We start from the raw sequence: 12,538 nt of genomic DNA, 5'->3' as shown, positions 1-12,538 counted from the left end.
CTGCCTGAGCTGCACCTCTTTTCACCCTCTGTCTGAAACCAGAGTCCAGTCTGCTCTGATTGGTCAACCTGCTTGGAGATGTCCCGCCCCTTTAGCCTGTCATGTACAATGTTCATTGGACATAGTGATGTCACTCTGTTCTGGGAGGAAACAAAGCAGTCCAATGGAGGTGTTTCAGTCGGAGGGAACACAGGGATTTGAGCCTCTGCAGACCATTTACATTCACTGACACCTATAGAACACACCACAGGAGAGAGAGCACCACAGAAGAAGAACAGGGCCTCTTCCTGTACATCTGCAGCACGCTGACATCTGGTGGCTTCATGGTGAACCAGCACAGAGAGATTGTGATGGAGCAGAGGGGGTGATGCTTCAGACTGTGCCCCCCCCCCCCCCCCTGCAGGAAGCTGGTATTTCTTCCTTTTCTGGTAAGAGGTCAGAGATCAGAGGAGGGAGGACATCAGGAAGAGGAAATAGTGCAGCTCCAGCATGGGATGCAAAAACTGTAGTGCCTTTAAATCATCATCAGGAGGAAACACTGTCCATCAACTTGGAGGTTTTTGCTGGAGACAAACACTCGTGCATACACTCCTACCTGCAGGAGCTTTGTTATTTCATCTTGAACTTACAGTTATATATTTGAGTTGCTTTGTGACCTCATGGAAACACAGTCTGAGTGACCATGAGAAGCCTCAGAGAGAAGGCGTTGACCCGCCACCTTCACAGTTCTGAAACCGATGGGCTTTTTTAACACGCAACGCAGAGTGAAACTGGCCCTGCAGGTTGTAAGTGTAATAAGGCCATCGCATGCAACAGCATCTCTGTAAGCCACAATGCACCAACAGGAAGCTAAGCGCCACCGTCCAACTCTGCAGCTTCCTGCTGTCAGTGTGAGACCATACTTCAGAGAGATGAGGACCCTGAGCCTGCTGCTGCTGCTGCTGCTGCATGGTGAGGGGCTGCATACCTCTCTGATACACTTGTGTATTCTGATTAAGTTCAGATCAAAAGGGATTTTCTTTTTAAACGATGTGACTTCTTGTGTTCGTAGAAATATATATTGTTTGCCTTTATCTGAAATGTCATTTCCTGTTTGAATATGTTTTTAGTTATTTTACTTTCGTTTATTTGTATTTACTTGAGTCCTTGATTGGACATGTTTTAGAACTTCCTATGTTTGTATAATTATATTTGATTGTATTTCAATAATTGTATTGGTCATTTTTACTTCAACATCTTCTGTTATATAAGATAGTATTCAATTGTATTGGTTGTATTCCTCAATGGAGCCCCTGGTGTCACTAATCTGGATTCTGATTTTACATATTTCTTTAAACCATAAACACACGGTGGAAAGTTACAGGTGTTATTTCTCAACCAGCTCTCATGCACTCTGAATGCACATTAGGAGACCCACTGTTGGTATTTACACGTTTGTTTTGAATAAAGTATTTAATGTCAGATGTGGAGGAGCTTTTCTCTTGCTCACTTTTCTTTTGTGTTTCAGCGAGTCTGCAGCTGAAGTGTGACAAGAACACCATCACAGCTCACATCGGGGGCGAGTTCCTGCTCTCCTGCAGCTATGACACCCAGCTGCTGCTCAGCAACAAGTACTGGTGCCAAGGAGAGTCCAAGAGGACCTGCAAGGTGCTGGTGGACTCAGAGGGGAAGATCGGAACCTCCCAGTGGGCTCACATCATAGATGCACGGAGGAGAGGACTGTTTGTGAGGGTCTTGGGTCTGCAGAGGAAGGACAGCGGGGTCTACTGGGTCGGGATTGACAAGCCTTACGCTGACATCATGACGTCGGTGAACGTGGTCGTCACTGAAGGTGAGACCACTGCAGGTGAACCGGGGATCTTGGAGGTTTCCCTTCCCCTGGTCTGACAGAAGACATGTTATGCAAGATAAATAGTCCAACATCCAAAACATCTCCAAATGACCCAGAGCAATAACTGCGTTTCCCTGGAGTCTCTCTCTTCAATGATAGGCTGCAGAAACTATTGGAGGATGGAATCACAAACAAATGATTGCATCACAAAATAATTAAAAATACATTACTTATTTTTATAGAGGACGTCTAATTGCTCTTCATTGGCTCTTTTTATGCAAAGAAAATCAAGGCAAGTTTATATTTTCAGCACATTTCATCAAAAAGAACTCAAATAACTCAGAAATAATGCAGAATAAACACAGCACAAATCTACCTTTGAATACAGTCATGAACAAGCCCCAAAAATACCAATAAACCAGGAAACATTGGAATAAAAAAGGTATGAAATACAAGAGTTAACATAAAGTAAGAATGACTTTATTCCTCTTTGAAGTAGAGAGGAAGTCACCCTGCTCTCTGTGTTTCAGTCCCAGTCTCTAAGCCCCAGCTCCGGCCCCTGATCTCCCTGATGGAAGCGTCCACCTGTCAGGGGGGTCCGGTGACGGTGCGCTGTGTGTGTTCACGGGGCTCCGGGGTCCGTTACGCCTGGTACCGACACACACACCCTGAGGACGTCCTGCTGCAGAGCTCGGCAGACCTGCAGCTCACCTGTGTATCCCTGCAGGAGGACGCTCAGCTCTACTGCAGCGTCAGCAACGCAGTGAGCTCAGAGAGGAGTGAGACCCTCAGAGTGACCGTCATCACCCCGGCACACACACTCTGCAGCTACGTGGTTCACATGCAAGGTAACGGGTCTGAATCACACCAGAGATATCAAGGCACTGGTTATACCTTCCCATGATGCCTGTGTTCATAATGTGTCTTCAAATCAATCCCAGGGATTGATAAGAAATGCCGGAGCAAACGAAATGAAAGCTGAGGGTTAAAAAGACAATCATACATTAATATTCAATAAAATAAGAAGTGATGAAGAGTGTTTTAAAAATGATGATGGGGTTATTCATTTCTAGAGCTGCAGTAGGGTTAGGCGACTCCTAGTGGCCGTGGTAAAAGCCCACACACACAGATATGTTTGGTGTGTACGGTGGGTGCACACACACACATATGTTTTGGTGTGTACGGTGGGTGCACACACACAGATATGTTTTGGTGTGTACGGTGGGTGCACACACACACACACACACACACACAGCATTACGAACTAAATTAAAACAAATACAAAATAAATGAATCTTAAAATCTGCATTTAATGAATTAAAAACAGAAATTAAAAATGGAACTGTTTTAAAATATTTAACATTGTCATTCAAATATTTAGAGAAGATATAAATACAATAAATAATACAAATACTAAAAATACTAGTTTTTAAAAGCAGTAAAAAAATTAAATATGTGGCTCATTGGAATTTAAAGTGGAGAGCTGTGTCAGGATTGGGGAAAGGACCCAAGCGCAGAACCAATAGAGGAGGCAGGGCTACAGACGTATGACAAAGGGCGAGCTTTACTTACAAAAAACACTGAAAACAAAATGCAGAAAAAAGTACAACGAAGGGAAAGTACCAAAATGAAATCGCAGACAAACCGGTGGAAAAGAGAGGGCTGACGAGGGAGACCCAAACCGTTTCAGGGAACAGGAAAACGACGACGCGACAAAGAGCACGCAGGACAGACCAGACTGAACACAGAGGAGGGAAATCACAAGACAAGACACAGCTGGGAGGGGAGGAGACACACAGGGGCCACAGGTGAGCACGATCACAGACAGGAGGGAAACTAAAGACAGGAAGTGACAAAACAAGATACACTTCAAAATAAAACCGTAAACTATAAATGCAGAAACTGAGATCCTAACAAGCGGTGCAGGTTTTTGAAGAGGTAGCATATAATTCAATGTGTATAAGACCCTGGGGTATGTTTGACAGGACGCTCCGATGAGGCTGCGTTTATTGGTAATGCTGTTTGTTGTGAAATCCTCTTGCACAAACTCATGAAAGAAAGCCATTGTTTTATTCTGTCATCACCAGACCAAGCTGTGTATGACTGCACTGTGAGCACCACGGCCAGAACCACCCCCCCGACAACCTGTCACACCACTGAAGAAATCCAACCTGACAATCACACCGAGACACACCCGTTCCTCCGGTCAGAACATATATTTGAAATGGATTAATTGATTTACACGATGCACGAGGTGTCACTAACGAGGTCTCTGTTTCTGCAGAGCGTTTACTGGAGTGCCGCTCTGGTACACGATGCTGCGTTGGGGTTCGTTTGCATCCTTGGTGATTTTTATCTGCGTGTTTATTACATGTGCAAATGTGACGGACAAGCATGCGAGGAAGAGGAGGAGGAGGAGGAGGAGGAGGAGGGATGGGATCAGAGGAAGGCCGAAGTCCGCCTGCTGAGCTGCAGGTTAAATCAGCACCGTGACATGTATGCATATCTTTAATGACATGAGATAAGAGTCTGGGTCATAATGCACGTCAGCGTTTATCAAAGTGATCATAAGTGTTATTTATTATATAAATGATAGCTTTCCTCTGAAGCTCACACATGCATTACTTATCTCAGAGCAAAGTGTGCAGACAGCAGCGATCTGTTTCTGCCAGGGAGGGATTACTGATACCAGGACCAGAGACTGACAGGGATCAGCGGGAATACCTTACAGGCTGAACAAACACAGAGAGGTCACAAGAGACGCTTGATGCCCACAAATATACACAACACGACGAGGAGATGCAAACAGACTAAAAATACTCATGAAAAGACCACATATAGAGATGAAATGTCTTTAAGAAGATGCACCAGGACTTGAATGTTTGCTCAACAACCATAAAGAGGCTAAAACACCAAACTGGCCAAAAGGCTCAGGGGGAATATCTTACAAAATGAAACTAAAGAGAGACACAAACAGAGGATTTAAGCCCACACATATTCACATCATGGCTCAAAAGAACCTAAAAGGACTCAAAAGTAATTTAAAACAACCACAAAAGGATCACAAGGAGATTAAATGCACTCACACACACGTGTTAAACAACCAACGAGTCAGAGATCCCTTAAAAAGGTGCAACCGGAAGAGAAGCACAACAACTAGAGACACAGAATGACCAAAAGGAAATGAAAACAAGTAAAACACTGACAATAAATGTTGAAAAATGATTTCAAAAAGGTGCAATATTACTGCAGAGATGCATATTAAATAAAAAAGTACCACACACATACACAAAGTGACGAGCAAAAATGACTGAAAGGAGACGCAAAACAGGAGGTAAATAACCAAAAATACATGATAAGCAAAGAAACATAAAAGGGCCTTAAAGCAGAAAGGGCCTTAAAGCAGAAAGGACCTTAAAGCAGAAAGGACCTTAAAGCAGAAACCTTAAAGCAGAAAGGACCTTAAAGCAGAAAGGACCTTAAAGCAGAAAGGACCTTAAAGCAGAAAGGACCAGAAAGCAGAAACCTTAAAGCAGAAAGGACCTTAAAGCAGAAAGGACCTTAAAGCAGAAAGGACCTTAAAGCAGAAAGGACCTTAAAGCAGAAAGGACCAGAAAGGACCTTAAAGCAGAAAGGGCCTTAAAGCAGAAAGGACCTTAAAGCAGAAAGGACCAGAAAGGACCTTAAAGCAGAAAGGGCCTTAAAGCAGAAAGGACCTTAAAGCAGAAAGGACCAGAAAGGACCATAAAGCAGAAAGGGCCTTAAAGCAGAAAGGGCCTTAAAGCAGAAAGGACCTTAAAGCAGGACCTTAAAGCAGAAAGGACCTTAATGCAGAAAGGACCTTAAAGCAGAAAGGACCTTAATGCAGAAGGACCTTAATGCAGAAAGGGCCTTAATGCAGAAAGGACCTTAAAGCAGAAAGGACCTTAAAGCAGAAAGGACCTTAAAGCAGAAAGGACCTTAAAGCAGAAGGACCTTAAAGCAGAAAGGACCTTAAAGCAGAAAGGGCCTTAAGCAGAAAGGACCTTAAAGCAGAAAGGACCTTAAAGCAGAAAGGACCTTAAAGCAGAAAGGACCTTAAAGCAGAAAGGACCTTAAAGCAGAAAGGACCTTAAAGCAGAAAGGACCTTAAAGCAGAAAGGACCTTAAAGCAGAAAGGACCTTAAAGCAGAAAGGACCTTAAAGCAGAAAGGACCTTAAAGCAGAAAGGACCTTAAAGCAGAAAGGACCTTAAAGCAGAAAGGACCTTAAAGCAGAAAGGACCTTAAAGCAGAAAGGACCTTAAAGCAGAAAGGACCTTAAAGCAGAAAGGACCTTAAAGCAGAAAGGACCTTAAAGCAGAAAGGACCTTAAAGCAGAAAGGGACCTTAAAGCAGAAAGGACCTTAAAGCAGAAAGGACCTTAAAGCAGAAAGGACCTTAAAGCAGAAAGGACCAGAAAGGACCTTAAAGCAGAAAGGACCTTAAAGCAGAAAGGACCTTAAAGCAGAAAGGACCTTAAAGCAGAAAGGACCTTAAAGCAGAAAGGACCTTAAAGCAGAAAGGACCTTAAAGCAGAAAGGACCTTAAAGCAGAAAGGACCTTAAAGCAGAAAGGACCTTAAAGCAGAAAGGGCCTTAAAGCAGAAAGGACCTTAAAGCAGAAAGGACCTTAAAGCAGAAAGGGCCTTAAAGCAGAAAGGACCTTAAAGCAGAAAGGGCCTTAAAGCAGAAAGGACCTTAAAGCAAAAGGGCCTTAAAGCAGAAAGGACCTTAAAGCAGAAAGGACCTTAAAGCAGAAAGGACCAGAAAGGGCCTTAAAGCAAAAAGGACCTTAAAGCAGAAAGGGCCTTAAAGCAGAAAGGACCTTAAAGCAGAAAGGGCCTTAAAGCAGAAAGGACCTTAAAGCAAAAAGGGCCTTAAAGCAGAAAGGACCTTAAAGCAGAAAGGACCTTAAAGCAGAAAGGACCAGAAAGGGCCTTAAAGCAAAAAGGACCTTAAAGCAGAAAGGACCTTAAAGCAGAAAGGACCTTAAAGCAGAAAGGGCCTTAAAGCAAAAAGGACCTTAAAGCAGAAAGGACCTTAAAGCAGAAAGGACCAGAAAGGGCCTTAAAGCAAAAAGGACCTTAAAGCAGAAAGGGCCTTAAAGCAGAAAGGGCCTTAAAGCAGAAAGGACCTTAAAGCAGAAAGGACCTTAAAGCAGAAAGGACCTTAAAGCAGAAAGGACCTTAAAGCAGAAAGGACCTTAAAGCAGAAAGGACCTTAAAGCAGAAAGGACCTTAAAGCAGAAAGGACCTTAAAGCAGAAAGGACCTTAAAGCAGAAAGGACCTTAAAGCAGAAAGGACCTTAAAGCAGAAAGGACCTTAAAGCAGAAAGGGCCTTAAAGCAGAAAGGGCCTTAAAGCAGAAAGGACCTTAAAGCAGAAAGGACCTTAAAGCAGAAAGGACCTTAAAGCAGAAAGGACCTTAAAGAAGAAAGGACCTTAAAGCAGAAAGGACCTTAAAGCAGAAAGGACCTTAAAGCAGAAAGGGCCTTAAAGCAAAAAGGACCTTAAAGCAGAAAGGACCTTAAAGCAGAAAGGGCCTTAAAGCAAAAAGGACCTTAAAGCAGAAAGGACCTTAAAGCAGAAAGGGCCTTAAAGCAGAAAGGACCTTAAAGCAGAAAGGACCTTAAAGCAGAAAGGACCTTAAAGCAAAAAGGGCCTTAAAGAAGTTTTCAGACGACTCTGCAGTTGTTGGTTGTGTCAGTGAGGGAAATGATGAGGAGTACAGGGGCGTCGTGGACTCCTTCGTTGAGTGGTGTGAGCTCAACCACCTGCAGCTCAACACCGCCAAGACAAAGGAGCTGGTGGTGGATTTCCGCAGGAGGAAATCTACCCCCACACCCATTTCCATCAAGGGGGTGACTGCCGACATTGTTCAGGACTACAAATACCTGGGTGTTCACCTGGACAATAACCTGGACTGGGCCAAGAACACTGAGGCTGTGTATAAGAAGGGCCAGAGCCGACTCTACTTCCTGCGGAGGCTCCGGTCCTTCAACGTCTGTAACACCATGCTGAAGATGTTCTACCAGTCGGTGGTAGCCAGTGCCATCTTCTTTGGTGTTGCGTGCTGGGGAAGCAGGTTGAGGTCAGCAGACGCCAACAAGATCAGCAGGATCGTCAGGAAGGCTGGCTCCGTCCTGGGGGTCCAGCTGGACTCTTTGCTGGTGGTGTCTGAGAGGGGGATGCTGCGCAAGCTGCTTAGTATCCTGGACAACAACGCTCACCCTCTCCACCAGGTGCTGACCTCATACAGAAGCACCTTCAGCAATAGCCTCATTCCACCCCGGTGTGAGACAGAACGCCACAGGAAGTCCTTTCTTCCTGTGGCCATCAGACTCGTTAACTCATCCACCTCAGGTCGTTAGAGGAACATTGGAGACTCAGTGACACTTTATTTCATCGCAATGCTGTCATTTCACTTTGCTTTCACATGTCACTTTATTCAGTATTTAGTATTCAGCTTAGTTTCATTAGTTCTCTTATTACTGTGCTGCCATTTGCACTATACGTATTGTTGTATATTGTATATACCTACGTAGTTACTGTAACTACTTCACTATTTCATATTTGCAAAGCTGCTCTTATTGTTGATACATTTAGTTTATACTTAGTTATTTTAGTTTATACTTAGTAATATTTGATGTATATTGAGTGTATATTTCTCCTTCCTTCTTTGTATTGAACTGTTGCACCTCAATTTCCCTCGGGATAAATAAAGCTTCTTGAATCTTGAATTTAAAGCAGAAAGGACCTTAAAGCAGAAAGGACCTTAAAGCAGAAAGGACCTTAAAGCAGAAAGGACCTTAAAGCAGAAAGGACCTTAAAGCAGAAAGGACCAGAAAGGACCTTAAAGCAGAAAGGACCTTAAAGCAGAAAGGACCTTAAAGCAGAAAGGACCTTAAAGCAGAAAGGACCTTAAAGCAGAAAGGACCTTAAAGCAGAAAGGACCTTAAAGCAGAAAGGACCTTAAAGCAGAAAGGACCTTAAAGCAGAAAGGACCTTAAAGCAGAAAGGACCTTAAAGCAGAAAGGACCTTAAAGCAGAAAGGACCTTAAAGCAGAAAGGACCTTAAAGCAGAAAGGGCCTTAAAGCAGAAAGGACCTTAAAGCAGAAAGGACCTTAAAGCAGAAAGGGCCTTAAAGCAGAAAGGACCTTAAAGCAGAAAGGGCCTTAAAGCAGAAAGGATCTTAAAGCAGAAAGGACCTTAAAGCAGAAAGGATCTTAAAGCAGAAAGGATCTTAAAGCAGAAAGGACCTTAAAGCAGAAAGGACCTTAAAGCAGAAAGGACCAGAAAGCAGAAAGGACCTTAAAGCAGAAAGGATCTTAAAGCAGAAAGGACCTTAAAGCAGAAAGGACCTTAAAGCAGAAAGGACCTTAAAGCAGAAAGGATCTTAAAGCAGAAAGGATCTTAAAGCAGAAAGGATCTTAAAGCAGAAAGGATCTTAAAGCAGAAAGGACCTTAAAGCAGAAAGGACCTTAAAGCAGAAAGGACCTTAAAGCAGAAAGGACCTTAAAGCAGAAAGGACCTTAAAGCAGAAAGGACCTTAAAGCAGAAAGGACCTTAAAGCAGAAAGGATCTTAAAGCAGAAAGGACCTTAAAGCAGAAAGGGCCTTAAAGCAGAAAGGGCCTTAAAGCAGAAAGGACCTTAAAGCAGAAAGGGCCTTAAAGCAGAAAGGACCTTAAAGCAGAAAGGACCTTAAAGCAGAAAGGACCTTAAAGCAGAAAGGACCTTAAAGCAGAAAGGACCTTAAAGCAGAAAGGACCTTAAAGCAGAAAGGACCTTAAAGCAGAAAGGACCTTAAAGCAGAAAGGACCTTAAAGCAGAAAGGACCTTAAAGCAGAAAGGACCTTAAAGCAGAAAGGACCTTAAAGCAGAAAGGATCTTAAAGCAGAAAGGACCTTAAAGCAGAAAGGGCCTTAAAGCAGAAAGGGCCTTAAAGCAGAAAGGACCTTAAAGCAGAAAGGGCCTTAAAGCAGAAAGGACCTTAAAGCAGAAAGGACCTTAAAGCAGAAAGGACCTTAAAGCAGAAAGGACCTTAAAGCAGAAAGGACCTTAAAGCAGAAAGGACCTTAAAGCAGAAAGGACCTTAAAGCAGAAAGGACCTTAAAGCAGAAAGGACCTTAAAGCAGAAAGGACCTTAAAGCAGAAAGGACCTTAAAGCAGAAAGGGCCTTAAAGCAGAAAGGACCTTAAAGCAGAAAGGGCCTTAAAGCAGAAAGGATCTTAAAGCAGAAAGGACCTTAAAGCAGAAAGGATCTTAAAGCAGAAAGGATCTTAAAGCAGAAAGGACCTTAAAGCAGAAAGGACCTTAAAGCAGAAAGGACCAGAAAGCAGAAAGGACCTTAAAGCAGAAAGGATCTTAAAGCAGAAAGGACCTTAAAGCAGAAAGGATCTTAAAGCAGAAAGGGCCTTAAAGCAGAAAGGATCTTAAAGCAGAAAGGATCTTAAAGCAGAAAGGACCTTAAAGCAGAAAGGACCTTAAAGCAGAAAGGATCTTAAAGCAGAAAGGATCTTAAAGCAGAAAGGACCTTAAAGCAGAAAGGACCTTAAAGCAGAAAGGATCTTAAAGCAGAAAGGATCTTAAAGCAGAAAGGACCAGAAAGCAGAAAGGACCTTAAAGCAGAAAGGATCTTAAAGCAGAAAGGACCTTAAAGCAGAAAGGACCTTAAAGCAGAAAGGATCTTAAAGCAGAAAGGATCTTAAAGCAGAAAGGATCTTAAAGCAGAAAGGATCTTAAAGCAGAAAGGATCTTAAAGCAGAAAGGACCTTAAAGCAGAAAGGACCTTAAAGCAGAAAGGACCTTAAAGCAGAAAGGACCTTAAAGCAGAAAGGACCTTAAAGCAGAAAGGACCTTAAAGCAGAAAGGACCTTAAAGCAGAAAGGATCTTAAAGCAGAAAGGACCTTAAAGCAGAAAGGGCCTTAAAGCAGAAAGGGCCTTAAAGCAGAAAGGACCTTAAAGCAGAAAGGGCCTTAAAGCAGAAAGGACCTTAAAGCAGAAAGGACCTTAAAGCAGAAAGGACCTTAAAGCAGAAAGGACCTTAAAGCAGAAAGGACCTTAAAGCAGAAAGGACCTTAAAGCAGAAAGGACCTTAAAGCAGAAAGGACCTTAAAGCAGAAAGGACCTTAAAGCAGAAAGGACCTTAAAGCAGAAAGGACCTTAAAGCAGAAAGGACCTTAAAGCAAAAAGGACCTTAAAGCAGAAAGGATCTTAAAGCAGAAAGGACCTTAAAGCAGAAAGGGCCTTAAAGCAGAAAGGACCTTAAAGCAGAAAGGACCTTAAAGCAGAAAGGGCCTTAAAGCAGAAAGGACCTTAAAGCAGAAAGGACCTTAAAGCAGTTAACCTCGACTTTATATTCAAACGTTTAAAGTTTTATATCTCTTGACGGATGGGACTCTGACCCCGGGGACGAGTCTGTCCTCTCCCAGACTGTCGTTATAACTCCCACAGAGAGATGAGTAATGGTGCAGGGGAGACAGACGTCGTGTCAGATGAAACGTGTGTTTATCCAATGGTTTCACTGGCTGTGCAATGGGACAGGAAACAGGAGGCGGGTTTCAGACTCTGGACTCACAGCGTCCGATCCTCAGATAACTGCTGTCAGCAGAAGAGTTCAAATCTCCATCCTGATCCGAACCCGAGCAGCAGACCCTCGTTCATCCTGCACTCATTTCACATGTGAGAGAAGACTCAACAAGGGGTGTAAATAAGAGCTGCTGTTTCTGCCTTAGTGGTTTATGTAGTCTCTACTTTAAAGAGTCCTCTCCTGCTGATGTTCAGGTGTATATCAGTATGTAGAGTCTCTACTTTAAAGAGTCCTCTCCTGCTGATGTTCAGGTGTATATCAGTATGTAGTGTCTCTACTTTAAAGAGTCCTCTCCTGCTGATGTTCAGGTGTATATCAGTATGTAGAGTCTCTACTTTAAAGAGTCCTCTCTGCTGATGTTCAGGTGTATATCAGTATGTAGAGTCTCTACTTTAAAGAGTCCTCTCCTGCTGATGTTCAGGTGTATATCAGTATGTAGAGTCTCTACTTTAAAGAGTCCTCTCCTGCTGATGTTCAGGTGTATATCAGTATGTAGTGTCTCTACTTTAAAGAGTCCTCTCCTGCTGATGTTCAGGTGTATATCAGTATGTAGAGTCTCTACTTTAAAGAGTCCTCTCCTGCTGATGTTCAGGTGTATATCAGTATGTAGAGTCTCTACTTTAAAGAGTCCTCTCCTGCTGATGTTCAGGTGTATATCAGTATGTAGAGTCTCTACTTTAAAGAGTCCTCTCCTGCTGATGTTCAGGTGTATATCAGTATGTAGTGTCTCTACTTTAAAGAGTTCTCTCCTGCTGATGTTCAGGTGTATATCAGTATGTAGTGTCTCTACTTTAAAGAGTCCTCTCCTGTGGTTGTTAGTAACTTGTTTTATGATTCAGGCCGATGTTGACACAAGGATATTGTCTGTGGAAGATGAAGGAATGGAAATACTTGAGTCAGATATTTGGAAACTCCTTGACAAACAATGAATAAGAGCGGAGGAATTTCATGGCTGGAAAAAAAGGTACTGTTTTGATTAAAGAGTCCAGATAAAGGTTTGACCCTTTGAGGTGGTGTTTGAATTAAAGTGCGTAAATAGAAATGTTAAAATATCAAAACAGGACATTTTCCAATTACTCAGCTTAATGTTGATATGT

At 42.9% G+C, this 12,538-nt stretch overlaps 1 protein-coding gene across 1 annotated transcript; it reads left to right on the top strand.

Moving 5' to 3' along the window:
* Nucleotides 1–577: 577 nt before the first annotated feature.
* On the top strand, nt 578–5,202 carry LOC134862309 (uncharacterized). Its single transcript, XM_063880170.1, has 5 exons — nt 578–951; nt 1,508–1,831; nt 2,362–2,679; nt 3,919–4,036; nt 4,116–5,202. Exons 1-5 carry the CDS (start codon nt 834–836, stop codon nt 4,297–4,299), a joined length of 1,062 nt encoding a protein of 353 aa, XP_063736240.1. The 5' UTR covers nt 578–833; the 3' UTR covers nt 4,300–5,202.
* Nucleotides 5,203–12,538: the final 7,336 nt, after the last annotated feature.

This window comes from Eleginops maclovinus, chromosome 1 (genome assembly GCF_036324505.1).
Source record: "Eleginops maclovinus isolate JMC-PN-2008 ecotype Puerto Natales chromosome 1, JC_Emac_rtc_rv5, whole genome shotgun sequence".
Lineage (NCBI taxonomy): Eukaryota > Metazoa > Chordata > Actinopteri > Perciformes > Eleginopidae > Eleginops > Eleginops maclovinus.
The sequence above is the reverse complement of the archived record's forward strand: the minus strand, read 5'-3'. Positions and strand labels throughout refer to the sequence as shown.